The sequence below is a fragment of the Suncus etruscus genome, chromosome 15 (genome assembly GCF_024139225.1).
Source record: "Suncus etruscus isolate mSunEtr1 chromosome 15, mSunEtr1.pri.cur, whole genome shotgun sequence".
NCBI lineage: Eukaryota > Metazoa > Chordata > Mammalia > Eulipotyphla > Soricidae > Suncus > Suncus etruscus.
This window is the reverse complement of record NC_064862.1, coordinates 83,254,823-83,280,926: the sequence shown is the minus strand read 5'-3', so window position 1 is coordinate 83,280,926 and position 26,104 is coordinate 83,254,823. Positions and strand designations below refer to the sequence as shown.

Below are 26,104 nucleotides of genomic sequence, written 5' to 3'. Positions count from 1 at the left end.
GCCCTGTTGCCAGGTGAGCTGCAAAGCAGACACCGGCACACTCGCCTCCCGCCTCGCAATTGTGGACCTTCCAGAGTGCCAGCTGCAAGGCCTTCGTGTGCCAAAGCTGGCACATGTGCCATAGGTTCACCATTGAGGGTATAGGGCTTGGGACCTGTTTCCTGTCCTAGATTCCCTACTGGAAACCCCTGGTATTCTCTCCCCTATCAGGGACTTGAAATTCTTTTGGTTTTGACTGAACACTATTCTCAGTGGTGACACCTGACACTGCGATAGGAATCACTCCTGGCAGTGCTCAGGGGACCCTATGAGGTGCTGGAATTCAAACCCGACTCAACCAAGTGCAAGGCAAACACTTTGTACTATCTCCTGAGGGCCCCAAGGACTTGGGAATTCTTTATCTGATCTGGAAGAAACTCAGGTGAGCTGAGGGTGGTTTGCTGGGTGTCGCTCCGCCTCTGGTAGGCTCTTGCCAGGATGGTTATCATCTAGCAGGTCAAGGGGTGCCGGAAGTGGCTTTCCCAAGGCAGGGTGAGGGACATGGCTGAGCTGGTGGGGACTACATGATGAGACTTGGTTTTCTCATCTGCAAATTGGGTCTGCAGAGTATTCATTCTCACTTGACTGTCCCAGCTGCCGGGATCCAACCACCTGCCGGACACAGCCAGATGTGCATGATATTCCTCCCAATCACAAAGCCGGGCCTGCCCTAGACCCACAGTGCAGGTGTGGGCCCTACCCCCAAGCTAATTGGGAGACACAACTGGTCCATGAGCTTTATTATCCCCCTAGCAGGCTACATGTTTGTGCTTCCAGCAGTGCTGCTGCAGGTAGTGGAATCCGTATTTGTGATGGGGCCAGGTGCAGGTGACCTCGGTGGTTGTCTCAGAAGTATAATCGTCAGAAGATTCCGATGGACAGGCTGTGGGCACCTCGGATACAGAGGAGCTGCATTCGATCTGGGAGGTGGCACCCTTCCCAGATTGTCCGTGGGACTTTGCTTTGGGGGTCTTGGGGGCTTTGGGGCTTTTGGTCTCTGGCCTGTCAGAGATCTTGGAGGAGTACTGTGGGAGGGCAGTACTGGTGGTGTCGTGATTGAGGGAGGTGACGGTGCCACAGGGAAACTGCCCAGGGGCTGGCTCCCGGATGGTGAAGCTGGTGGCCCATTGGCTCTGCTGGGAGAAGCCCAAAGAGTTGGTGGAAGGTTTGCTCTTATGGAATTGCTTGGTCCCCTGGGACTGGTCGTTTTTCTGAGAATGGCCATTTTTCGGGGGCTGGCCACTTGCTCGGTACTGGTCATTCGCTCGGTACTGGCCATTCACTTGGTACGGGCCATTTTCCTGGAACCGGACACTTTCCTGGAACTGGCCATATCTCTGACTTGGGTCACTCTCCCGGGGCTCCTGGAACTGGCTAGGCCTCTGGGGCCGGCCATTCACTAGAGACTGGCGTTTCACCTGGGACTGGTAGGTCACTGGGGGTTGGCCATTCACCTGGGATGGGTATGGGCTATTCAACGAGGATGGGCTGTTCTCCCCAGATAAGCTGATCACCGGGGAATGAATCCTCAATTGGGATGGGCTGGTGACCCGGGATGGGCTCAGGTCTTTCATTTGGGATTGGCTGGTGACCCGGGATGGGCCATTGCCATCCACTTGGGATTGGCTGGTGACCCGAGATGGGCTTATGCCATTCACTTGGGATTGGCTGGTGACCCGGGATGGGCTTATACTGTTGACTTGGGATTGGCTGGTGACCCGGGATGGGCTTATACTGTTGACTTGGGATTGGCTGGTGGCCTGGGATGGGCTCAGGATGTTTTCTTGGGATTGGCTGGTGGTCTGGAATGGGCTCAGGATGTTCTCTTGGGATTGGCTGGTGGCCTGGGATGGGCTCAGGATGTTTTCTTGGGATTGGCTGGTGGCCTGGGATGGGCTCAGGATGTTCTCTTGGGATTGGCTGGTGGCCTGGGATGGGCTCAGGATGTTCTCTTGGGATCGACTGGTGGCCTGGGATGGGCTCAGGATGTTCTCTTGGGATTGACTGTTCACCTGGGATGGGCTGAGGCTGTTCACTTGGGATTGGCTGTTCACCTGGGATGGGCTCGGGCTGTTCTCTTGGGATTGGCTGTTCATCTGGGACGGGCTCGGGCTGTTCTCTTGGGATTGGCTGTTCATCTGGGACGAGTTGTTCTCTTGGGATTGGCTGTTCACCTGGAACGGGCTCTGCACCAGGGATGAGGTGTTCTCTTGGGATTGGCTGTTGGCCTGGGACAGGCTGTTCTCCTGGGACTGACTAGACACCTGGGACTGGGCAAACATGCTTTGGGACTCAGACTGATCCCGGTTGTGCAGGGAGCCAGTTTGGGAATGGACTGAGGAGCTGGCTGGGGAGATGTTAGGTGGAGACTTGTTGGTGGTCGTGGGGTTGCCGGATTCTCTGGGGGGCTCAATGGAGGACTCCCAGGGGGTCTTGGGGTCCCACTTGGGGTGGGACAAGTCCTTGGGCTCCATCACGGTGTTGGCTGGCATGTCTGGGCCTGAGGTGGGTGGAGCCTTCACTTGTCCTTCTGAAGCTGGGTCAGACTTGCCTGGGCTGCAGGGAGAGGCCATGGGCATCAGCAGAGTCTGGGGGGCGCACCTCTGTGGGCAGGCCACTGGGGGGGGGTAAGCATGGGACCAGCTCGAGGGGCTCAGGAGACAGGCATACATATGTCTATGCCTGTCTCACAAGTGCACAGGTGTTTACACATGGCCAAGTGGGGTGCATATACATGCACACACCCCATGTGCAGGCCTCTGACTACTTATATCACGTGTGCACATGAGCATGCTCGAACACACATACACCCTGCATCTCTGTATGGCCACATGAGGATGTGTGAAATCACACTTTGATAAACAGATGGCCATACATATATGCCATGTACCTCTGACCATGCGCGCGTGCGCATACAAACACACACACACACACACACACACACACACACACCAAACCTACCCAGAACATACACAAGCATGCCATATTCAGACACACACACTTCGCTCTCCTGGGGACGGGGCTACATACTTTCGGCTGGTTGTCTGGGCAGCGGAGGGCCCACCGGGGTGATGAGGGCCCGGCTGCGGGCCAGAGTCTGCAGCACTGTTTCCGAGAGCATAGGAGAAAGAGGCAGACAGTGAGCAGCAAGCAGAGTGTGCGGGGAGGGCATGCGGTGGGCAGGGTGCGCTGAAAGTCAGGAAGGGAGAGGAAGGAGGAACAGAGGGAGGGGGACAGGTGGCCCGCCAGGCCGTCGGGGGCAGCCTGTCTGTGTACGCACCGTCCCGAGCTATTCCTGTTGCCATGTCCAGCGCTTTGCCGCTGAACTCGCCGATTACGCTGTCCACCGTGGCGTGATGCTTTTGGAAGAGTGGGAGTATGACGCGGTGGTACAAAAGATGAGCACCATTCCACGGCCCGGGAATCATGCAGAACAACAGGAAGGCGCACTGCAGGGACAGGCCGAAGTCAGGCCCCGGCTCAGCTCAGAGCCATCAATAGACCTCGGCCTTCCCTATCACGTAGACCTCAGGATGGGCTTGGGACTTCCCTTTCTGATAGTCTTTAGGATAAACCTGGACTGGACCTCCCTATCAGAAGATCTTCTGGGTATGGGACTGGCGTGATAGCACAGTGGTAGGGTGTTTGCCTTGCACACAGCCAACCCGGGACAGACCTGGGTTCCATACCCGGCATCCCATATTGCCCGAGCCTGCGTGGAGAGATCTCTGAGAGCAGAGCCAGAGGTAACCCCTGAGTGCCTCTGGGTGTGGCCCATGAACAAAAACAGGGCCAGAGAGATAGCACAGCAATAGGGCGTTTGCCCAGCACGTGGCCAACACAGGATGGACGCCGGTTCGTTTCCTGGCATACCATATGATCCCTCAAGCCTGCCAGGAGTAATTTCTGAGCTCAGAGTCAGGAGGAAGCCCAGAACATCACTGAGTGTGACCCAAAAACCCAAAACAAAACAAAACAAAATCACCAGATGGGCCCGGGGTTCCCCCATCAGACAGGCCTCAGGATGGGTTAGGCCTCCCCCATCAGAGTACTTGTCAGGAATGATTTAGGCCTCTCCCAGCAGACAGTCCACATGATGGATTTGGATTTGGGACTCCTCCATCAGATAGTCTTTAGGATGAACTTGGGCCTTCTTTATCAGAGAGTCTCAAGAGGAGACTTAGCCTCCCCCATCAGAACACCCTTGGGCTGAGGCTTAGTCTCCCCCATCTGACAGCCCCAACCTGTCTCCCACATTCCCCAGGCCGTGTAGGTGCCCACCTTGCCCGCGTAGTAGAAAGGGAACCAGGACAGGAGTAGGTCGCTGAAGAACTCGACAAGGCCCAGCAGACCGTACACCACCCAGTAGGTGAGCCACACAGTGTCGTCCTCCCTGTCCGGACTCTCGATGGCCTTGATGCTGGATGGGTGAGTGGGGTCAGAAGCCAGCCCGGGCCCCACTGCCTCCTCCTCCAACACCCGAACGTGGGGGGGGGTCACTCACGAGGCATATGCGGGGTACACAAAGCCGATCAGGTTGCAGAGTAGAGATGCCCCGTAACCGAACAGAAGATACAGGCTTAAAAATGTGACGGCTCCTGTAGGAGAAAGGGGTTTGGCCGAGCCCCAGCTTGAGGTGACTCACTCCCCCACCCATGCTGATCCTGAATCCCTTTCACTTCTGTTGGTTTGGGGAACACACCACCTGGCAGTGCTTAGGGCTGACTCCTGGCTCTGGGCTCAAGAATTACTCCTGGCGGGACTCAGGGAACTCTGTGAGTTGCTGGGAATCAAACCCCCATTGGCCACATGCAAGGCAAGCACTCTCCCTGCTGTGCTAGTGCTCCAGCTCCTATACTCCTTTCCATGTCTAGAACCTTCTGCCTGACAGGGAGATGGTTGCACCTCCATAAAGATGGGTCTCCAAGTATCTTGCTGAGTTCTGCAGCTGCCCCACAGCTAAACAGGAGCAGCCATGACTGCCACAGTGGCTACTCTTCTCCCTGCCCCTACCTCCTCTAGCGTGATACCCCCAGACATCCCCTAAGTCTCCTGGAGGGGGGGCAGTATATGCTGGGCAGAGCTGGGTCTCCCCTGTCAGTGTTGACCCTCCTACTCGCCTGTGGGTGGTTTTGGGGTATCAGTATTCAGGATTCCAGTTCTCACTCAATAGCGCACACACACACACACTGCTGACCATCCTCTTCACCTGTGGGTGATTTTGGGGTGTCAGTATTCAAGACTCCATCTCTTCACCCAATGGCACACGCACACGCACACACACACAAACACACACACACACACACACACACACACACACAAACATACAGCCAGCAGCCTGGAGGAAAACAGGGGAAGAGTGGGGAGGAGCAGAAGGCATTATGCAAACCCTCCATTTATTAAGTGTGGGGAGGTGAGCTTGGGCTCCAAACAACAGCTAGGATAAGGGGTGGCTATGATTTAGGGGTGCTGCTGCTTTACTCAATGCTGACGGAAACTGCCTAGGACCAAAGGGCAGATCCCCCACCATCCCCAGCAAGAATCAGTCTTTAGGGGCTGGAGTGATAGCACAGAGGTAGGGTATTTGCCTTGCACGCTGCTGCCCCTGCCCCTGGATGGACCCAGGCTCAATCCCTGCCATCCCATATGGTCCCCTGAACCTGCCAGGAGTAATTTCTGAGTGCAGAGCCAGGAGTAACCTCTGAACGCTGCCGGATGTGGCCCAAACTCTACCCCCTGAAAAAGAATCAGTTTTTAGTTCTAGGGGTTAGGGTGGAAGTAAGATGCTGGGGTTAGTCATCACAGCTCCTCCCAGCCTTCCTCAGCCATTGACGAGTGTCTATTTCAGCCTCTGAAGCAGAGATTTATTTCTACAAAGAGGATAGGCTGGAGGGTGAAAGTGTGTGGAGGGGTGGATCAGTAGCTGGGGAATAGCACCTCTGCCCCTCAATCCTTCTTTCTGCAGCCTCATCAGTGGGAGGATAACCTTGGATTGAGTGCAGGGAGCTCCAGAGATCAGCAACAGATGGCAGGGGGCAGGGAGGTACTGAATGCACCTGCAGGACTGAGTGTAACCTCCCAAGTTCCTGCCTGGCTCTCCAGACCTCACTTTCCTAATCCTCAGTTTCCTAATGTCTTTTTGGGAGGGAGGGGGCATACCCTGCCTGTGTTCAGGACTGACTTCTGGCTCTGCACTCAGGGTTTACTCCTTGCAGTGCTAGGGGACCCTATGAGATGCCAGGGATTGAATCCAGGTCTGCTGCATGCAAGGGCAGTACCCTCCCTACTGTACTATGACTCTGGCCCTCTCAGTTTCCTCTCTTGCTCCAACCTTCTTTTCTGTCCTCTCCCCCCATAACCCCCCAGTGCTCTATGACCTAAGTTCCCTGCCTATTGGCACCAGGAATGTGGAAAGCCTGGTGAGAGGTCAAGGTTCTTGGCTCAACCAACTGGGCTTGGATACTGAGGAGTGCTAGGGCCACAGATTTCGAAATTGCAGGGTTATCAGGCAGGAGAATCTGCCAGCTTGAAGGAATTGGGGGAAGTGGATTCGCAGGGTTTGAACACAGAAGCTGCTCAAGACAGTGACCCTGAGACCAGAGCAATAACACAGCAAGGGGGGTACTTGTCTTGCATGTGGCCAAGCCCGGTTTGATTCCTGGCATCCCAAATGGTCCCTTGAATCTGCCTGAGAGCAGAGCCAGGAGTAGACTCTGAGCCTCGCCAGGTATGACCCACATCCAAAAATTAAAAAAAAAAAAGAAAAATAAAAAAAGAAAGAAAGAAAAGGAAAAAGACAGGGACCCTGGTCATAAAGTGTTTGTGATTCACTCCAGAGGCTTTTCTGGAAATAGGTGGGCCAGGACACCAGAGAGAACGGGGCAGGGCGGAAGTATTGCTGGGGACTGCTCACTGGCCAGAGCCACCTAGCAGGAAATGGAGCGCTAAGAATGGAGGTTAGAGGCCGGAGAGAAAGCATAGAAGTGGGGCATCTGCCTTGCATGCAGAAGGATGGTGGTTCGAATCCCGGCATCCCATATGGTCCCCCATATGCCTGCCACGAGCGATTTCTGAGCGTAGAGCCAGGAGTGACCCCTGAGAACTGCACAATAAAAACAAAACAAAAAAAATGGAGGTCACTTCAGGGTCACTCACTGGACAACCCTCTCCAGAAAGTATTCCCCCCCCACTACGTGTGACTGCTTACTAATCACACTGCATGGGTCAAAGAACCCCATTCCCTGCTCCACAACTAATCAGGCTCAGGGGAGGTTCAAGGCTAAGGCAGCCTAGAGAAGGAATGCACGGTCCCAGAACAAAAAAAAAAAAAAAAGAGGGGGTGCAATACCCGGACCCCTTCCCAGAGTTGGTCTCCAGCACTTCAAAAAAAAATGAGGGGGCCAGAGAGATAGCATGGAGGTAGGACGTTTGCCTTGCATGCAGGAGGACGGCGGTTCGATTCCTGGAGTCCCATATGGTCCCCCGAGTCTGCCAGGAGCGATTTCTGAGCGCAGAGCCAGGAGAAACCCCTAAGCGCTGCAGGGTGTGCCCCCCCCCAAAAAAAAGAGATTTCCACGGTGCTCCAGACTGCAATCTGGGTGCGGAGCGGGGTGGCAAGAATGCAAGACGGACTGACTGCCTCTCCCCGCACCCCTTGCCTGCCCCACGGGCCAGCCGGGCAACTGGATTAACCGGACGGTCGGTCGGACTTCGGCCCGGCGGGCGGGCAGCCTGGGGCACCGGCAACCCGAGGGCGGGGATGCAGAGAGGGTCCGTCTGAGCGTGGGAACAGACGATCCGATCCGACGCCGCCGGGAGCTGCAAGCGGCCCGGGTGCCAGGCGGGCGGCCCAGGCGCGCCCCGGGCTGCAGCGGGGCCGAGTGGCCGTCGGGGCCCCGACGGTCGGCTCACCTGCAGCCAGATACCGCCGGTCGACTCCGGTCCTGGCTTCGAGCGCCCTTAGGGTGTCGGTGGCCAGATTCCTCCGCTCCAGAAGAGTCTCGAAGCGCTGGCGCAGCCCGTCCATGGCTGCGGCGGGTCCGGTGCCGGCCGCTCGCACTGGAGTCCGGCCCTACGCCCCGGCCCCGCCGCTCCCGCCGCTTGGCCGGCCCGGAGCCACCTTGCCCCGCCCCGCGGCCGCCGTCCTCCTCCTCCTCCTCCTGGGGCTCCGCCCCCGAGCCCTTGCGCCCGCCAATGGGAGGGCAGGGCGGGCAAAGGAGGTGGAGCCTGCCCCGTCTCCTCCCCTGCCGCATGGCCCTCGGGCGGGCCGCGGCCGCCACAGCCCCCGCTCCGGTGGACCGTGGGCGTGGGAGGGGAGGAGTGGCGGCCGCGGGCTCCGATTGGCTAAGAGGATGATGGACGTGTCGAAGGCGAGGGGGCGGGGCAGTGCCCGAAGATGATTGGTTGAGCCGCGGCGAGGGGGCGGAGCCTGAGGGGAAGGCCAGAGTTGATTGGAGCAGTTGGGAAGCGATTCCAGAAAGAGGAACAGTGGAGGAGCGGGCTGATCACAAAGGAGGCGGGACCAATCCGAGGGGCGGGTGAAGGGGGCGGGGCTACGTCGAGGAACCGCTACCGACCTCAGCGACCGCTTCTGATTGGATCGCGACGCGCTGGCCCCTCCCCCCCGCCCCCTTCGGAGGCTCTTCCAGACACCAGAGCCGCAAGGCCTTCTGGGTCCAGTCTGGGTTGCTATGGCAACTGAGGGGGCGGGGTCGACGCCGGGCGCGGCTCGGCGGTTTGGCCAGGGGGGGGTGGCTTCCTGATGCCCCGCCCCCAGCCCCGCCCCCGCCGCTATGCGGCCAGTCCCGACTGTTCAATGGCTGCGCCTGGCCTTGGTCCTGGCCCTGGCCCTCGTTGGCCTCTTGTCTACGGGCTGGGCCTTCGCCCGCACCCCCATCTATGTCAGCAGCTGGGCCGTGCGGGTGTCCCAGGGTTACCAGGACGCCGAGCGCCTGGCGCGCAAATTCGGCTTCGTCAACCTGGGGCAGGTGGGTAGGGACCTGGATAAATGGAATGGGGGACACCCCACTTCCCCAGTCTCCCATCGATGGGACAGGGCTGCTTCAGGTCCTGCCTTGACCACCCACCCCTGCCTTGACCAGCTTCAGATTCTTAGGACGCCCAACACAAGCGTCTGGCAAGTGGGGTGCAGGCCCCTATCCTTGGGGGTTTGGATTCAAGCAACTCCCATTTTCTCAGATCTTCCCTGACGGGCAATACTTCCACCTGAAGCACCGGGGCGTGGTCCAGCAGTCCTTGACCCCACACTGGGGCCACCGCCTGCGCCTGCAAAAAGACCCCAAGGTGAGCCTGATCCAGGGGATACCTCTCTGGGGGGGTCTCTGCTTCCCCAGGTTATTCCCGTGGTGGTTTTGAATGGCTCTATGACCCCGCGATGAGTCTTAGCTCCACCTATCTCCAATTTCAGTCTATAAAGTGGAATCTTAGATGGGGAGAGCGGTGAAGAGTCACCCCAGGGCCAATCTGGTGTAGTGCTGGAATTTCTAGTTGCCTCAAATTCCCTCCTCAGGACCTCCTGAAAGACCAAGTTCTTGTGCACCTCAGTTAACAGGATGAAGCATGTTCCTCCCCACCCTCTAAACCTGCGATGGAGGGAAGGGAATGAGTCGATTTGAGAAGGGAGGGACATTTTCCAGGAGTCAGAATTGTGCCCAAGTTACCCAGAAAAGACCCAGCTGAACTGGGACCACACCCCTATCTCCAGATGCTCAGAGAGGTCCTAACATGGTCAGAAGGACACTTTAGTGCAAGCCAGGAGACAAGAATGAGTTGACTAGACAATCTGAAGACACAAAAGAGGGATTAGAGTCCATAAGGCAGGGCGCTTGCCTTGCATACAGGCCAAGCTAGGTATTATCTTCTGCAACCATAGTATCCTCTGGATCCCAACAGGAGTGAGCATAGTGCAGAGCCAGAACTTGACCTGAGCAGAAGTGCGAGTGGCTCCTCCCTGACAAAAAAAGAAACTACAAAAGACTGTGGGCTGGGAGGGGGTGGAAGGTTATGGACAAGGAAGTGAGATAAAACTGCTTATAGTGGGGCCGGTGTGGGTGTGATAGCTCACGGTAGGGCATTTGCCTTGCACGCTACCAACCTGGGATGGACCCAGGTTCAATCCCTGGCATCTCATATGGTCCCCTGAGCCTGTCAGGAGTGATTTCTGAGTGTAGAGCCAGGAGTAATCCCTGAGTGCTGCTGGGTGTGGACTTATAGTCCTCTCAAGCACCACTGGCATTACAAAGTTGTGGCCAAGAGGAATGAGGGTTTGCTTGACAAGGGTCTGGATCAAAGAGGGAAGATTGATGGGGGATGGAGAGAGAGGGAGAGAGAGAGAGAGAAAGAGAGATAGAGGTGTAGGAAGTTTAAGCTGATTTCATGTACTATATATATAAGGGCAAAGATAACACAGATGTTTGGGAGGCAGATACATTTCTTTTTCTTTTTTGGGGGGGCACACCCAGCGGCACTCAGGAGTTACTCCTGACTCTGCACTCAGAAATCGCTCCTGGAAGACTCGAGGGACCATATGGAATGCCGGGATCAAACCTGGGTCAGCTGCATGCAAAGCAAATGCCCAACCTGTTGTGCTATCATTCCAGCCCCTATTTTTCTTTTTATGTTGGGTGGGTTGTTTTGGGCTCACCCCTCCAGCTATACTCCTGGCTCTGCACCCAGTAATTACTCTGGGTGGTACTCGGCACCATATGAGATGCCAGGAATGGATTGGTTGCATGTAAGGCAAATGCCCGAGCCTCTGTGCTCTTTCCAACCCTTTAAAGTTATTTTAAATTATTTTCATTTTTGGTTCATACCTGGTGGTGCTCGGGGATTACTCCTGGCTCTGTACTCAGGGATCACCACTGACAGGCTGAGGGATATCATGACTTGCTAGGGATCTAACTAGAGTCAGCTGCAGGCAAGGCAAGCACCCCACTTCCAGTTCTTTCTCTCTGGCCCATATTTTTTCCTTTATTTTTATTTTTGGGCTACTCAATGTTGTCTGGGCTTTCTCCTGACTCTGTGATCAGTGATCACTCCTGGTGGGGTTCGAAAGACTATATCAGGTGCTGAGGATTGCTGGGGATTGCACTCTGGCTGGCTCCCCGCTGTACTATGTCTTCAGCCCCAGGCAGATGGACTTGTGCAAGAATTGTGCCATGGCAAAGGTGCACAGGCAGGGCTGAGGGTGTCCTGGAGATGGTGTTGGGGAGCCCCAGGCATGTACTCAACAGAGTAAAAAATTGTAGCAAGCCTCAGCTAGATAGTGGGAAGTGAGGAGGAGGCAATTGTGACCATCCAGGGTTCCTTGTCCTGAGCAGTGGGGAGGTTGGAAGAAGGTAAGTTGTTCAATGAATGAACAGAAGGATCCAGAACAGAAAAAGATGGGGACAAGGTCAAAGTTAAGGTTGGACCTCAAGAGAACAACAGTGTGACAGTGGTCACAAGGTTCAGGGGACATTTTCCAAGGTTCTCAGTCTCTCTCAAAGCAAAGCCCAACATTGGGCACTTCAGTCACAGAGAGATTTTTTTTTTTTTTTTTTTTTTTTTTTTTTTGGTTTTTGGGCCACACCCGGTGGTGCTCAGGGGTTACTCCTGGCTGTCTGCTCAGAAATAGCTCCTGGCAGGCACGGGGGACCATATGGGACACCGGGATTCGAACCAACCACCTTAGGTCCTGGATAGGCTGCTTGCAAGGCAAACACCGCTGTGCTATCTTTCCGGGCCCTTTTGTTTTTTTGTTTTTTGTTTTTTTTTTTTGACAGAGAGATTTTTTATATTTCTTCGTTTTTGGAGCACACCTGACCATCTTCAGGTGTACTATTGGCTCTGCACTCAGGGATCATTCCTGGAGGGGCTCAGGGACCCTGTGCGGTGTCTGTGATTGAACGTGGGAAGCTGCGTGGAAGGCAAGCGGCTTCTCCACTGTATTGCCTACCACTCACACGTCAACAGTTATGAAGTCTGAAGGTGGAGAACACACGGTCTGAGATCCAGATCCTTCCTGCATCCCACACCAGTGGGACAGTGCCAGGCACCGGCCAGATTCTCACCTTAGACCCTGCAACCATCCTGGGCCCTTTGACCCAGGGATCAGGCGGGGCACTGAAACGCACCCAAGTGATAGGCCTAGAGGACGGCCTAGCTGCGGGGACTCAGGACAGCCTGGCTCCAGCTCCCTCTAGCGGCGTACGATCCTCCAGGTGCAGTGGTTTGAGCAGCAGAAGTTGCAGCGGCGAGTGAAGCGCTCCTTGGTCCGGCCCAAGGACCCCTGGTTCTCCAAACAGTGGTACATGGTGAGCTACTGGCTGGGGAAATGACAGGCCTGGGCCTGGAGGGGAGAGTAGGTTTAATGGGCGTGGTCTGGGCAAGGCGGGGCCCAGAGACTTAAAGATGGGCGTGGTCTTGTGGAGATTTGCATTTGGGCATGGCCAGTGGCACTTACAGGTGGGCGTGGCTTGATATGGCCGTGAGTCTAGTCTGGACTGGGGTTTGGACAGCACCTGTCACAGCCTGGGGTTGTTAAGAGTAGAGGTTGGGGGGCCAAGAGATAGCATGGGGGTAATGCATGCATCCTCACATGCAGAATAATAAAAAAAAGGAGTAGAAGTTGGGAGCTTGAGGATGGGGCCCTCCAGAGCCCCACTGAAACCCCCCCCCCATACCAACACCTGCAGAACAACCAGGTGAGGCCGAATTTGAACATCTTGCCCGTCTGGAGTCAGGGGCTGACGGGCCAAGGCGTTGTGGTCTCCGTGCTGGACGACGGCATTGAGAAGGATCACCCAGACCTCTGGGCCAACTACGTGAGTACACAGCGACCTGGGAGGGAGCACCCCTGGCCCCTAAACTGGCCGCACAATCTTCATGTCCCCACCCGATCCTCAGGACCCCCTGGCCAGCTACGATTTTAATGACTACGATCCAGATCCCCAGCCTCGATACACAGCCAATGACGAGAACCGGTGAGTCTGGCGTTGCACTGGGAATGCGGTTATTTCCTAAGGATAAGACAGGAGAGTAAGACAGGCCCCACTTTCTGCCCGGGCACCAGGCACGGGACCCGCTGTGCTGGGGAAGTGGCAGCCGTTGCTAACAATGGTTTCTGTGGCACAGGCGTCGCCTACAATGCTCGAATTGGAGGTACCAAGGGCTTTCCAGGGGATGTCGCCCTTTATTTAGTACCAGGGCAGACAGCAAACTAGGTGGGCTGGAGTGGTGGAGAGAGCCTACCCCAGGTACTAATCAGGGCAGGGATCGCTCCCATTCCCTAGAGCACAGACGGGGGTGCAAGAGGGGACAGGCCACAGGCCATGGGGGGTGCTGGGCGCAGCTTGGGCCCAGCCAACCCCTGTGCAGGCGTGCGTATGCTGGACGGCACGATCACAGACATCATTGAGGCACAGTCCCTGAGCCTGATGCCACAGCACATAGACATCTACAGTGCCAGCTGGGGCCCTGAGGACGACGGTCGCACAGTGGACGGCCCAGGAATCCTCACCCGGGAGGCCTTCCGTCGTGGCGTCACCACGGTGGGTGGTTGGGGCCCAGTGGGTGGGGTCTCTGGTAGGGCCTAGCACCTATGATGAGGGGGATTGTCCCGGGGTTCTTCTGGTTTGACCCCCATCTGGCCCCTTGCTCCCAGGGCCGAGGAGGACTGGGCACTCTCTTTGTCTGGGCATCGGGGAATGGCGGTTTGCACTATGACAACTGTAACTGCGACGGCTACACCAACAGCATCCACACACTGTCGGTGGGCAGCACCACCAAGCAGGGCCGTGTGCCCTGGTACAGCGAGGCCTGTGCCTCCACGCTCACCACCACCTTCAGCAGTGGCGTGGTCACTGAACCACAGATTGTGAGTATCCCAGCCCTGACACCACCCCGCAATCTGGGCTAAAGATTGGTAGGACCTTTAGGAACTGAGCCTAATGTCTGCCCCCATGTAATCTGATCTCCAAAACCTAATCTTCTCCTGCACTTGTCCCTACCATCCTCAAACTCTGTGCACAGCCCCCCAAGTCTCTTCCACCTAAACGTTTGTTCTTAGGGCTCTCTGGGCTCCTGATTCAATCTCCCTCCTCTAGATTCCAGGCTCCTGACCCTGAACTCCAAGTTGTTACCTAACCTTGGTCCCCCACATAACCTCTGTCCAGCCCTCATTTCTCTTCCTGTTTCCTCTCTGCCTACCTCTCCTCCCCAGAGATGGTGCATCTCTGTGGGGTTCTTTGGGTACTTGGGGCTCCAGTGCCTGTGGTCCTTAACCCCGGTATGAGGGGGGCTCTGCAGGCCAGCACCCCAGCCCACTGTGCCCCCAGGTCACCACAGACCTGCACCACCGCTGCACAGAGAAGCATACGGGCACCTCGGCTTCTGCCCCACTGGCTGCAGGCATGATCGCTCTGGCTCTGGAGGCCAAGTAGGTGATGGGGAAGTCCCCGCTCCAACCCCTACCACAGCCCCTCCTCAACCTGCAGGGACTTCCCCTCACAGCCCTCTGTCCCCAGTCCCCTGCTGACTTGGAGGGATATGCAGCACCTGGTGGTCCGTGCATCCAGGCCAGCGCAGCTCCAGGCAGAGGACTGGAGGACTAACGGTGTGCGACGCCGAGGTTAGTGGGGCCCTGGGGGGTTGTGGACGCCTGGCGTGCTATGTGGTGATGGCCTCATTCCACAGTGAGCCACCACTACGGCTACGGTCTGCTGGACGCTGGGCTGCTGGTGAAGTTGGCACGCACGTGGCAGCCCACACAGCCCCAACTGAAGTGCATCCTCCACATTCTTCACAGACCCATGTGAGCCTCCCCCATCTGCATGTCTTTCCCGAGCCTCTGCGCACTGCCCCCAGCCCTCATTATCTGCACATGGCCCCCAAGCTCTGCACACAGCTCCCATAATTTGCACACAGTCCCCAACCTCTGTGCACAGCTCCAGTATCTGCACATGGCCCTGTCTCTGTGTACAGATTCCAGGTACCAGCCTACCCTACCTCTGTGCACAGCTGCCGGTATTGTACCTAGCTCCCACATCTGTATGCGGCCTCTGAACTCCACACATGGTCCCTGTTTCTATGCATGGACTCCAGTCTCTGTACACAACCCCCAGTATCTGCACAAAACCTTAAACTACCCCATAAGGGCCCCAGAAATTGTGCACAAATTCCTGTTTCTGCACATGGCCCCCCTCTATCTGCACAAGGCCCTATATCTGCATCCATGTCTCCTAGTTTCTTCCCAATCTTCCCATATCTTCCCCCCTAGTATCTATATGGTTGACGGTTGTCCCCCTACTTTTTTTAATTTTATTTCGGGGGGGGGGGTTTGGGCCACACCCAGAAACACTCAAGGGTTACTCCAGGCACTGTGCTCAGAAATTACTCCTGGCAGGTTCAGGGATCCCTTGGGATGCCAGGGATCAAATCTGGGTCAGTCACATGCAAGGCAAACGTCCTACCCACTGTGCTATCGCTCCAACCCCATGTCCCATTTATTTCCTATCTCCCAAAATATCCACACTACCCCACCACATCAGCATGTCTGTCATTCTCATGTGAGGAGTAGACACCTGGAAGGCCACAACCTAGCCCCCTCCAATGTGAATCAGGGATCCTGCTCGGCATCCAAGCCCCCCTTGCTGGCCCCTCTGCCCCCCAGCACCATCCTACCACAGACTGAGGTGCCGAAGAACGTGTCGGCCTGCGCTGGCCACGCCAACGCCATCCGCTCACTGGAGCATGTACAGGTGCGGCTGTCGCTGACCTACAGCCGCCGAGGGGACCTGGAGATCTCACTGGTCAGCCCCATGGGCACCCGCTCCACACTCGTGGCCATCAGGTGTGGTCTCATGGGAGCAGCCCGGCATGACAGGGCTGGGGGAGGGCAGGGCCTCAGAAGGGCACTTGCCAACCCCCCAGCCTGTCTGTCTGTGCCCCAGGCCCTACGATATCAGCAGCCAAGGCTACAACAACTGGGTGTTCATGTCCACTCACTTCTGGGACGAGGACCCGCGGGGCACGTGGACGCTGGGCCTGGAAAACAAAGGCTACTATTTCAACACGGGTGAGAGTGGGGTGCATGCAGGGCTCCCCACCTCTCCACAGGTGCTAGTTTCATGCTACTGCTTGCATGTAGGGATCCCTGACAGGCTTGCTGGTCCAGGTGCACTGTTGGGGTGCAGGTAGGAGACACCTCCTCATTATCCAGTGTATTAGAGTCAGGGAGATGGAGGCTTCACTTACCAGCACACAGTAGGTGCCAGAGGGTGGTGCAGACAAAACATATCAGCACTTGCCCATGGTAGATCCAGAGCCTACCACACCATACGTGTGACTTCCCATACACACACAGTTGGCACAGAACAGTCGTGCCTGGCTTATGCACAGTAGGTCCTGATCTTAACATGCAGTGGGCATGTGCCCATTTGCACAGAGTAGGTCTCAACACCAAGACACTCTCATGCACACAGTAGGCCCACAGTCGCTCCCATTGCCAAAACAGTAGGTGTGCTTTTGGCTGTGCACAGTAGGTATCTCCTCATTCTCAGTTCCAGGCAGGAACACACAGCACTCATGACCCTGCAAACAGCAGGTCTACCACCTGCCCCAGTGCCAACACAGTAGGTGCCTTCAATCATGCATGGTGGGTTGTGGTGCTTGCACACAGTAGGTGTTCCCTCGTCCACATGCAGTCAGTTCAGACACAGCTCCATGAGAGGCACGCCCTCACCACACATTAGGTCCAGACTATGCCCAGTATTCGTACGCCGTGGGCCGGCCCTCGCCTGCCCTCAGTATGTACACATGCTTCTGTATAGCCACTGTCCCCTACTCTACCTGCAGAATAGACTGGCCACACATGCACACAGTAGGACCGCAGGTCCAGGCTGCTAGGCTGGAAGGAGGGGCTGCCCACCTGCACTCCCATCCCATGCCGCCTATGCCCCTGCCCAGGGACGCTGTACCGCTACACGCTGCTGTTATATGGGACGGCTGAGGACATGATGGCTCGGACCCGGGGCCCCCAGGTGACCAACAGTGCGTGCGTGCAGCGGGACCTGGAGGGGCAGTGTCAGGGTGAGTGGGTGCCCTTGTGTGGCCCAGCCCACTGGCTAGGAGGGGACAACTGGGGGTGGGGGGCAGTGTGTGTGTGCCCGGAGGGTGGGCAGGCAGGCAGGCAAGCGGGTGGCTGGCCGAGGACAGGGGCGCAGCGTCACCACTACTCCCGTGTACCCCCAAACAGAATGCCACAACCCGGCGTACATCCTGGGCCACCTCTGCCTTTCGTCGTGCCCACCACGGTACTTTGGTGAAATCCGGCAAGCAGTGACCACTGTACCACCTAGCCACTCTTCCTCCTCCTCCTCCTCTTTCTCCTCTTCTACCTCCTCTGTGTCCACCATGCGCATGTGTGCCAGGTGTCACTCATCCTGCTACACCTGCCTTGGTGGTTCCCCACACAACTGCACTTCCTGCCACCCAACCTACACCTTGGATGAGCGCTGGGGTTCCTGCATTAAACCTGCTACCCCCCACAGCCAACCCCGAGCCCTCACTGCTGCCACCGTGGGCCCTTGCAGCCCGGCCCAGGCCACACTGCTTGCCCTCCTGGCTGTGGCCTTCGGGGGTACACTAATCAGTAGCCATGTCCTCTCTGCAGGCTGCCCGCCACTACCAGGTGGGGGAACCCGTCTCAGTACAGGGGTGGGCTCCAGCTCCAGCTGCTGGCTCCAGCCTGGAAACACATGACAGGAGAAACAGCACCTGCCTTGGTCTCCATGGGCACAGGTGTTCTGTTCTCTGGCTCCAGATTGGGGGGCTGGGGGGAGAGACAAGAACTGGTCGTCTTCCCCTACAAGAGGCGCTGACCTGATTGCAGCACTCACAGGACAGGGACGGACCTCGTGGTGTCTGCCCTGGACTTGGCAGCTGCAGATGAAAGAGAAAGAGCAAAAGAGCATGTCTAGTTACAGGGGGGGGGAGTGGGGGGGTTCAGAGGTTCGTCTTCACCACAGTTCCCTCCCAGCCCCATGATGGGGGCCGTGGGCCAGCCCTCGACTGCCCCCAGTAGACTTAGGGACCTTGCCCTAAGTCTCAGGCACCGTGCTGGACTAAGCTTAGACTTTGCAAATAAAGGTTGAATAGCAGATGCTAAGTCTGATCTCCTTTAGAGGTGCTGGTGGTTTCAGATTGGGGTCTCCCAAGGAAAAGGGGACAGCCTAGACCTCAGGACACTTATGGAGGGTGTGTGTGTGTACCCCTATCTTGAATCACCAGGTTTTCAGGGTGGAGTCCCCTTTCTTAAAGTCTCAACATCCCTCATTTAGGGACCAGAGTGATAGGACAGTGGGGAGGTTGTTTGCCTTGCATGAAGCTGACGCAAGTTTGGATCCCTGGCATCCACTAGGAGTGATCTCTGAGCACAGAGCCAGATCACTCATTTCCTCTTCCATCCTGTCAGACCAGTTACTCCAATACCAGGAACAAAGAAAGACCCCGATTTCCTTGAGGAAAGTTCTGCTGGGAAAGCGGGTTTACCAGAATCTGGGACAGAAAGAGAACATATGTGGGGAGAGAGCAGTCACAGGGCCCAGAAAAGACATCCCCACAGAGCTTTGGCCCCTGGGAATCACTTATTCCTTCAGCTTCAAATTGAAAAGGGAGGCAGTGGTGGTGGTTTGGGCCATATCCTGGGGTGCTTTGGGGTTTGATTTTTGTATGTTTTGGCTTTTGGGCCATACCCAGCAGTGCTCAGGTTATTCTGCTCAGGGGTTATTCTGCGATCAGGAATTACTCCTGGCAATTTTGGGATGTGGGGATCAAATCCTGGACAAACAAACACGAAGGTGTTTACCCTTCCACACAGTATGGTACCAAGAGCCACCAATGTCAGCCCGAGACAGTCACTGTGGGAAAGAGATGGGCGACTCCAGTGTCCTAGAGTGCCAACCTTTGCCGCCGCAACTCACACACCCACACAGATATCCGTACAACACACCATGTCCAAACAACACAATTACATTTGCCAAAGAACACAGCCCCTTGGGGCGTCCCCAGTCACCATAATCAGGAGGGTTTTATGTCCCATATGGATGCACCAGGAACCCACGACCTGCACAGAGAGCATTACAACCTCCAGGACAACCCCCCTCCACTCCACTTTGGGATCCAGAGATGGCAAAGTCTGAACAAGACCATCCAGAGAGGATATGGGGGTGGAGTGCTGATGGAAAGGTTTGATTTGAGGTGACAGAACCCCAAGTGGATGTCATCCTTATACATTTCACTCCAATTCCCTGGGTCCTGAATCTGTCTCTGCACCCTAGTGTTACCCTCTCCCCAACTTCCTGCCTATCTCACCTGGAGAGGGAGACCCCCCCCCCATAGCTGGGAAGGGTCTGTGGTTGGTAATTTAAGGGATTGCCTGAGGAGTAGGGTGAGACAGAGCTCATGGAGATTAGAGAAGGAGCAGGAAGAAGACGCAACAGGGAGAGAGATGAGAGACAACATGGATGCAGAGGCTGTTTAGCTTAGAAGCCACACATGGTGGTTACAGCCGAAGCTTCATGGCTCCTGAAATCTGACTGCTGTGGATCATTTCCTCGCTGTTATCCTGATACCCTCAGATCTGCTTGCCTAAAGGGGCTGCGGGCACCATCCATCCATCCACTCCACGCACATCTAGGACCTCTCTCTCTCTCTCTCTCTCTCTCTCTCTCTCTCTCTCTCTCTCTCTCTCTCTCTCTCTCTCTCTCTCTCTCTCTCCTCTCTCTCTCTAAGTTTTTGGGTCACACCTGGCAGCGCTCAGGAGTTCTTCCTGGCTCTAAGCTCAGGAATCACTCCTGGCAGGCTCAGGGGACCATATGGGATGCCGGGATTTGAACCACCGTTCTTCTGCATGCAAAGCAAATGCTATCTCTCCATGCTATCTCTCTGCCCCCCCCCAGGACTCTATATTTAATATCCAATACAACATCCTAGCAGGAGGGGAGCCCCATGATGAAGTCCAGCACCACCAGGCAGCTGGGGGGGGGGACTCCAGAGAGCCTTGATGGGCTCCAGAAGGCAAATTACCATTTTCCTGGGGTGCCCCTCGACATGTGCACAGACAGGTGATGGTGGTTCTCTCAATTATTTAGTTTTTGGGCCACACCTGGCGGTAACTCAGAGGTCACTCCTGGCTCGGTGCTCAGGAATCACTCCTGGCAGGCTCAGGGACCATATGGGATGCTGGAGATCAATCTCGGATCAGCTGTATGCAAGGAGAAGACTCTACCGGCTGTGCAATCTATCGCTCCAGCCTGGATCACCAACATCTTAACTTCCCACCCAGACACCCTAGGCAGGAAACTGAACCCCCTTTTCAGAAAACTCAGCATGAATGTCGTGTATAACTCAACGAGATAACTCGGCCCCGCGCCCGCCACTTGCATTTCCAGCCCAGAGTCGAAACCTTCTTTCCCTCGATTTGGGGATGTCAGCGCCTCGCACGTGTGGTCACGGACCTGAAGGGACGCGGCCCCTTTAAAGAGGGGCGTGGCTTCGAGAGGAGCCGAGTCTCGGAAGTGCGAGTCACGTGACGGGGGCACGACCCCGGAAGTGAAAGTGGCTTGCAGGCTGTACCGGTGGCGTTGGGAGCTCCGCAGGTGAGTCCGGAGCAGCTCCGCCGCGGGGGGTTTCGGCGGGGGCGTGGGGACCCCGAAACTCTGATCCGGGTGTGGTCGGACGCATGGGAGGGTACGGAAGAGACGACCCCGGGTTGCCCCGCTAATGGGTTCATGCGGGGGTGTAGGAGTTCGCCGGGTCCATGCACCGGCCCAGCTCCTTTCTGTCTCCTGCAGGGATGGGCTCCAAGGCCAAGAAGCGCGTGGTGCTGCCCACTCGCCCAGCGCCGCCCACGGTGGAGCAGATCCTGGAGGACGTGCGGGGGGCATCCGCCGACGACCCCGTCTTCACCGCCCTGGTCCTAGAAGGTACGGGGAGCAACAGGGGCTAGGGGACCTTCTCCCCCAATCCCGACGTAAGAGAGACCTCGGGGGGCCCGGAGAGATAGCACAGCGGCGTTTGCCTTGCAAGCAGCCGATCCAGGACCAAAGGTGGTTGGTTCGAATCCCGGTGTCCCATATGGTCCCCTGTGCCTGCCAGGAGCTATTTCTGAGCAGACAGCCAGGAGTAACCCCTGAGCACTGCCGGGTGTGACCCAAAAACCAAAACAAAAACCAAAACCAAAACAAAAACAAGAGAGACCCCGGGAAACCGAGAGATTCAGGGAGAGAAGATCGCGCCCTCCCAGAGCCCCTCTGCTCTCCTCATCTGGAAAGTGGGGTGCACCCGCAGAAGGGCGCCCGAGACAGGTGGCGCTCACAGCAGGGCTCAAGGCTGACGGCTGCAGGGATGTCAGGCGCCAGAGCCTGAGATGGTCTTGACAGGTTTTCATCTGGGGGATGGATGATTGTCAGCAAGTGAAAATGATGCCAAGCCAGACCCTGAAAGGCGGGAGCCCTAGGAAAGCACAGAGGGAGCTTTTTTTTCTTGCACGTGGCCAGCCTGAGGTCGATCCTGGGGTATTCTTTAAGGGTCCCCCATGCTTTTATCAGGGATGATCTCTAATTACTGCCAACTGCCAGGAGTGGGTTACCAAAACAAAAAAAAAACAAAAAACTAGAAGCCTGAGCTCTAGAACAGCAGGTAGGGATTTTGCTTTTCATGTGCTTGACCCAGGTTTGATTCCCAGCATCCTATAAGGTCCCCGGAGCCTGTGTGGATCGATTTCTGAGCACAGAGTTAGGAGTAACCCTGAATGCCCCCGAATGTGGCTCCAAAACAAAACACAAAGCCTGGCCGGAAGAGGTAGTACAGGGGGAAGGTGCAGCCCTTGAATATCTGGCCTTGACCCCCCACAACTTACTATGATCCCTGAGGACTTCCAGGGGTCACCTCTGTACATGGAACCAGGTATAGACCCTGAACATCATCAGCTGTGGCCAGCAAATCCAAACTGGAGCCAGAGTGATAGTATGGTGGGAAGGGCACTTGCTTTGCACACATCTAAACTAGATTCAATTCCTTATACTTTCCCTGAGCACCACCAGGAATGACCCCTGAGCATCTCCAGGGGTGACCCAAAACAAAAACCCAGCAAACCACAAGTGTAGCTGAACAAAGCAGAATTTCTGCAGTTCCCAAGTCTCCTAATATCCTCAAAAGGATCATGGGTAAGTGGAAAACCACCTAGGTGGCATGCGACTTCATCCCTAGAGCCACAGGACCCCAAATTTGGGCTGGGGAAATTTTTTCCACAGGGTCTTTTGTTTTGTTTTGGTTTTTGGGCCACACTCTGTGGCTATGCGCTCCTTGCAGGCTCGGGGGCCACATGGGATGCCAGGAATTGAACCCAGGTCCTTCCCAGGTCAGCTGTCTACCAGGCAAATGCCCTACTGCTGTACTATCATTCTGATCCTCTCCATAGGGTTGAAGCACATACTTTGCATGTGGGGGGTCCTGCACCCTATGGGTTCCCTGAGTACTGAGACACCAAGAAAGTTAAAAGAGGACCTAAACAGATAGGAAGTGGGGTTGTCTTAAGACTCTTGCTTTGTATGCATTCCCATCCCTTGAGTTGACCCCCCTAAAGCCCCACCAGGAGTGATCCTTGAATCTCTGAATACCAGGAGGTAGTTCTGAGCACTAATGGGGAAGGGCAGAAAACCCAAACACCTTCCCTACTTAGATGATTTTTTTTTTCCTTTTGGTTTTGAGTAGTGTTTAGGGTTCTCCTGGCTCTGTACTCAGGGATCACTTCTTATGTGTCTCAGGGATATGGATTATTAGGGATTAAACCAAGATCAGCTTCATGCAAGACAAGTGCCCTACCCACTGGATTATCTCCCTAGCAACCCCCTATACTACCTCTTCTCCCACCTTTTTTGGGGAAGTTGGGCCACACCTGACAGCACTCAGGGATTATTCTTAGCTCTGTGCCCATAAATTATTCCCGACAGGCTTGGGTGATCATATGGGATACTGAGGATCAAACCTGGGTCCATCCAGGACTGGCCACTTGCAAAGCAAACACCCTACCCACTGTGCTATTGCTCTGATCCCTCTTCTCCCCATTTTATAGCCACATTTTTGGTTTGGTTTAGGTTTGGGGGCCATGCCTAGTAAGTGCTTAGGGCATAATCAGGGATCACTCCTGAGTGCAGGCAGTATACCTGAGACCATGCTGGGGATCAAACACTGTTCAGCAAGGCAATTGATCTATTGTTCTGGCCCCATTAAAGCCACTTTTTTTGTTTTTGTTTTTTTCGGTCACAGCCAGCAGCACTCAGGGGTTACTCCTGGCTGTAAGCTCAGAAATAGATCCTGGCGGGCTCTGGGAACCATATGGGATGCTGGGATTCGAACCACCTCTTCTTCTACATGCAAGGCAAACACTCTACCTCCATTCTATCTCTTTGGCCCATTTTAAGGGCTTGGAAGGAGCAGAAAGAAGATGCCCATCACCCAGAAATTTCCTTGGGCCATGATGGTCCCAGGAGCAGAAAAACTATTTGTCCCTGAACATAGAAGGATCTACCCAGTTCACACACCATAGGCCCCAGGCCCAGGCTAGGGGACTTGCAGAGGCCCAGGTTTTGTATGCAGGAGACCCAAGTTGACTTTTGTTGTTGTTTTTGCCACATCTAGTGGTGCTCAGGGCTTACTCCTGGCTCTGTACTCAGGAATCATTCCTGCAGTGCTCAGGGGATCATATGGGGTGCCAGGGACCAAACCCTGGTCAGCCTTGTGCAAGGCTCCAAAAGGCTCAGCACATGTTCCTCAAAGTACTAAAGCTTCAAATAATTTGGGGGACAGGGAGATAAGAGTGTGTGGAGGGCACTTGTTTTGCTCATGACCGAGTCGGGTTCAACCCCATAGGATTGATCACTCCATTGTCAGGAGTGATCCCTGAATACAGAGCTAGGAGTAAGCCCTGAGCATTGCTGGATTGACCCCCCTCCAAAATCTTTGTCATCCCCTGCACCACAGGGTGTGACCTGTGGACCCCCTGGACCCCCATAGAAGGAGAATCACAGCCCAGACTAGGGGTGGAATTCAGGAAACTAGTGCATGTACTTTTCTTTTTTTCTTTTTTTTCTTTTTGGTTTTTGGGCCACACCCGGCGATGCTCAGGGGTTACTCCTGGCTGTCTGCTCAGAAATAGCTCCTGGCAGGCACGGGGGACCATATGGGACACCGGGATTTGAACCAATCACCTTAGGTCCTGGATTGGCTGCTTGCGAGGCAAACGCCGCTGTGCTATCTCTCCGGGCCCTAGTGCATGTACTTTTCATATGGGATCCATGGCTTTGATTCCAAATGGTCTCCTAAATATCACTGGGTATGGCTCATCCCCTCTGAAAAAGGAAAAAGAAGCCCAGGCCTTCATCCGAGGTGTTTGGAGGGTAGAGAAACTGAGGCTCCATCTGCACCTGTGTGGACTGGGACAGCCATGTCTTGGCTTCCCCGGCCCCATGGTGCACCTCTGATCCCCAGATGTAGCAGCGCCCGGGAGGGCTGATGCTGAAGATGCAGAGACTGAGAGGGAGCGGCTGTACCAGCAGAGCCGGACTTATGTGAGCACTAACCAGCGGCTGCAGCAGGCAGGCGAGGGACTGCACCAGGCCTGCCTGGGACTGCAGCGAGCTGGTGCCCAGCTGGAGCGTGAGATGGATGAGGTGAAACAGGTGATCATGGCAGGTGCTGAGGCTGCCTCCTCAAGCTGACTCAGTTCCCCAGGCTCAAGGCACCCTGGAAACGTGACTGGACCCTAAAGACGACCCAGCACCTGTCCAAGAAGGCCCCACTCCGCAGAGCCGACACCTCCCAGCTTTGTGGGCAGAACATGCTGGACTGTGTCTGCCTGTCTCCCTGGAAGCTTGAGGACCCCCTCAATCTGAGATGTAGCCTCAGGGAGTGCTGCTCCTCCTGGGCCCTCAGATCTGTGGTACATTCCTGGGGAGGGCACAGTGGCATACAGGACCAGGGCGCCTGGTTCCAAGCTGCCTGGCTTTCCCATGCTTGTGAAGCCCCCAGCGCCCCCAACTTGCCAGTCCTCGTCCCTTCTTCTCTGTGGTGAGAGGACAGCCCAGCAGAAGGCCAGAGAACTTCCCACTGTGCAACAGGACATTTCTGGAACCCGTGAAAACCCAGTATACATGACTTGTGTGTGTGCCAGCTGTGTCCTGTGACATGACTTGTCTCTGAGAGAGTAAGAATAGGAACCCCCAGGCTGGAGCCTGAAAGACCCTCTGAGAGGGTCTGCCCTGACACACCAGCGGCTTGCCCACTGGGGTGCCACTGGACATCTCCTGAACGTATCTTCCTCCCACATCATACGTCAGACCTCCCCTCTTCCTCCAGCAACCCTCCCAGCCCCCATTTGCACGCAGAGCCGCAGACTGAGAGGGGGCACCAGCCGCCCCGTTTATTAAAGGTGCTGTGAGCTGAGGCGCTGGGTTCTGCGCGTTCTGGGTCCCAGGGAGTTATTTACAGGTGTCAGGTAATACTGAGGTGCCAGGAGGCGGTGTGAGGGGTGGTCAGGCTGTGGCCCTGACGTGGACAGGCAGAATTTGGGTACAGCTGCAGGCGGGCATCGCCTTGAGTTCAGCACCCGCTGGAAAAGTTATTTGCCCATTGTGGCATAGGGTCCAGAGTTTGGGTCCCCCCCCGTGGGGACCCCTGTTGGCCTGTTTTCTCTTTAGATGGTTGCAGCATTCTGAGAAGTCCTTTGGGCTCCAGACTTTGGTTCTCCAGCTGCCACTCGAATGGGGTGTCCAAAGGTTGAGCCCCCAATTTTCTGTCCCCTCAACCATGAGCTGCCAGGCAGGCGGGAGAATAAGTTGTAGCTGGACAGGAAACAGGCGGAGGTGGGGTTGGGGGGATGCCTCTCCCCCCATCACAGGCTGCTCAGCCTGCCCAAGAGGTAGCTCTGGGGTCCTCCCCACAGCCATGGGGAAACTGAGGCACAGAACGGCGAAAGCGCCGCTCAAGGTCTCACAGTGGAGGCGGC

The 26,104-nt window shown here is 55.9% G+C and overlaps 4 protein-coding genes across 8 annotated transcripts; 2 read left to right on the top strand and 2 right to left on the bottom strand.

The window, feature by feature from the left end:
- Positions 1-764: 764 nt before the first annotated feature.
- Positions 765-2,531, bottom strand: LOC126029620 (putative uncharacterized protein DDB_G0290521). 4 transcript variants are annotated; one of them, XM_049787922.1, is made up of 2 exons: positions 2,052-2,531; positions 765-1,967 (listed from the first exon to the last, which is right to left on the bottom strand). In XM_049787922.1, exons 1-2 carry the CDS (start codon positions 2,529-2,531, stop codon positions 789-791), a joined length of 1,659 nt encoding a protein of 552 aa, XP_049643879.1. In that variant the 3' UTR covers positions 765-788. The 4 variants fall into 4 exon arrangements, with proteins under 4 accessions (XP_049643879.1, XP_049643880.1, XP_049643881.1 ...); XM_049787923.1 differs by having other exon boundaries at positions 765-1,925; XM_049787924.1 differs by having other exon boundaries at positions 765-1,883.
- On the bottom strand, positions 2,462-8,158 carry REEP6 (receptor accessory protein 6). Of its 2 annotated transcripts, none has more exons than XM_049787958.1 (5): positions 7,951-8,158; positions 4,544-4,637; positions 4,321-4,459; positions 3,320-3,488; positions 2,462-2,595 (listed from the first exon to the last, which is right to left on the bottom strand). In XM_049787958.1, the coding sequence occupies exons 1-5, from the start codon at positions 8,063-8,065 to the stop codon at positions 2,558-2,560; spliced, it is 555 nt and encodes a 184-aa protein (XP_049643915.1). In that variant the 5' UTR covers positions 8,066-8,158; the 3' UTR covers positions 2,462-2,557. The 2 variants fall into 2 exon arrangements, with proteins under 2 accessions (XP_049643915.1, XP_049643914.1); XM_049787957.1 differs by lacking the exon at positions 2,462-2,595 and adding an exon at positions 3,040-3,144.
- Positions 8,159-8,831: 673 nt separating this feature from the next.
- On the top strand, positions 8,832-17,047 carry PCSK4 (proprotein convertase subtilisin/kexin type 4). The gene is made up of 13 exons (XM_049787928.1): positions 8,832-9,026; positions 9,238-9,342; positions 12,261-12,353; positions 12,735-12,863; positions 12,946-13,022; positions 13,112-13,200; positions 13,417-13,589; positions 13,703-13,915; positions 14,376-14,476; positions 14,565-14,668; positions 14,734-14,851; positions 15,710-15,889; positions 17,005-17,047. Exons 1-13 carry the CDS (start codon positions 8,832-8,834, stop codon positions 17,045-17,047), a joined length of 1,620 nt encoding a protein of 539 aa, XP_049643885.1.
- A 3,833-nt stretch (positions 17,048-20,880) lies between these two features.
- On the top strand, positions 20,881-25,101 carry C15H19orf25 (chromosome 15 C19orf25 homolog). The gene is made up of 2 exons (XM_049787961.1): positions 20,881-21,023; positions 24,589-25,101. Exons 1-2 carry the CDS (start codon positions 20,894-20,896, stop codon positions 24,816-24,818), a joined length of 360 nt encoding a protein of 119 aa, XP_049643918.1. The 5' UTR covers positions 20,881-20,893; the 3' UTR covers positions 24,819-25,101.
- The last annotated feature ends 1,003 nt before the right edge of the window (positions 25,102-26,104 follow it).

What these genes read in the sequence shown, in the direction of transcription:
- PCSK4 (XM_049787928.1), top strand. Translation starts at nt 8,832, where the DNA reads ATGCGGCCAGTCCCGACTGTTCAATGGCTGCGCCTGGCCTTGGTCCTG. An exon ending in GCCTGCAAAAAGACCCCAAG is followed by an intron (nt 9,343 to 12,260) that starts GTGAGCCTGATC and finishes ACGATCCTCCAG; the next exon opens with GTGCAGTGGTTTGAGCAGCA. An exon ending in TCCGTCGTGGCGTCACCACG is followed by an intron (nt 13,590 to 13,702) that starts GTGGGTGGTTGG and finishes CCTTGCTCCCAG; the next exon opens with GGCCGAGGAGGACTGGGCAC.
- REEP6 (XM_049787957.1), bottom strand. Translation starts at nt 8,065, where the DNA reads ATGGACGGGCTGCGCCAGCGCTTCGAGACTCTTCTGGAGCGGAGGAAT. An exon ending in CCGGCGGTATCTGGCTGCAG is followed by an intron (nt 4,638 to 7,950) that starts GTGAGCCGACCG and finishes TTTCTCCTACAG; the next exon opens with GAGCCGTCACATTTTTAAGC. An exon ending in CTTTCTACTACGCGGGCAAG is followed by an intron (nt 3,489 to 4,320) that starts GTGGGCACCTAC and finishes CTGTCCCTGCAG; the next exon opens with TGCGCCTTCCTGTTGTTCTG.
- LOC126029620 (XM_049787922.1), bottom strand. Translation starts at nt 2,531, where the DNA reads ATGCCAGCCAACACCGTGATGGAGCCCAAGGACTTGTCCCACCCCAAG. An exon ending in ACAGCCTCAGCCCATCCCAG is followed by an intron (nt 1,968 to 2,051) that starts GTGAACAGTCAA and finishes AGCCCATCCCAG; the next exon opens with GCCACCAGCCAATCCCAAGA.
- C15H19orf25 (XM_049787961.1), top strand. Translation starts at nt 20,894, where the DNA reads ATGGGCTCCAAGGCCAAGAAGCGCGTGGTGCTGCCCACTCGCCCAGCG. An exon ending in CACCGCCCTGGTCCTAGAAG is followed by an intron (nt 21,024 to 24,588) that starts GTACGGGGAGCA and finishes TCTGATCCCCAG; the next exon opens with ATGTAGCAGCGCCCGGGAGG.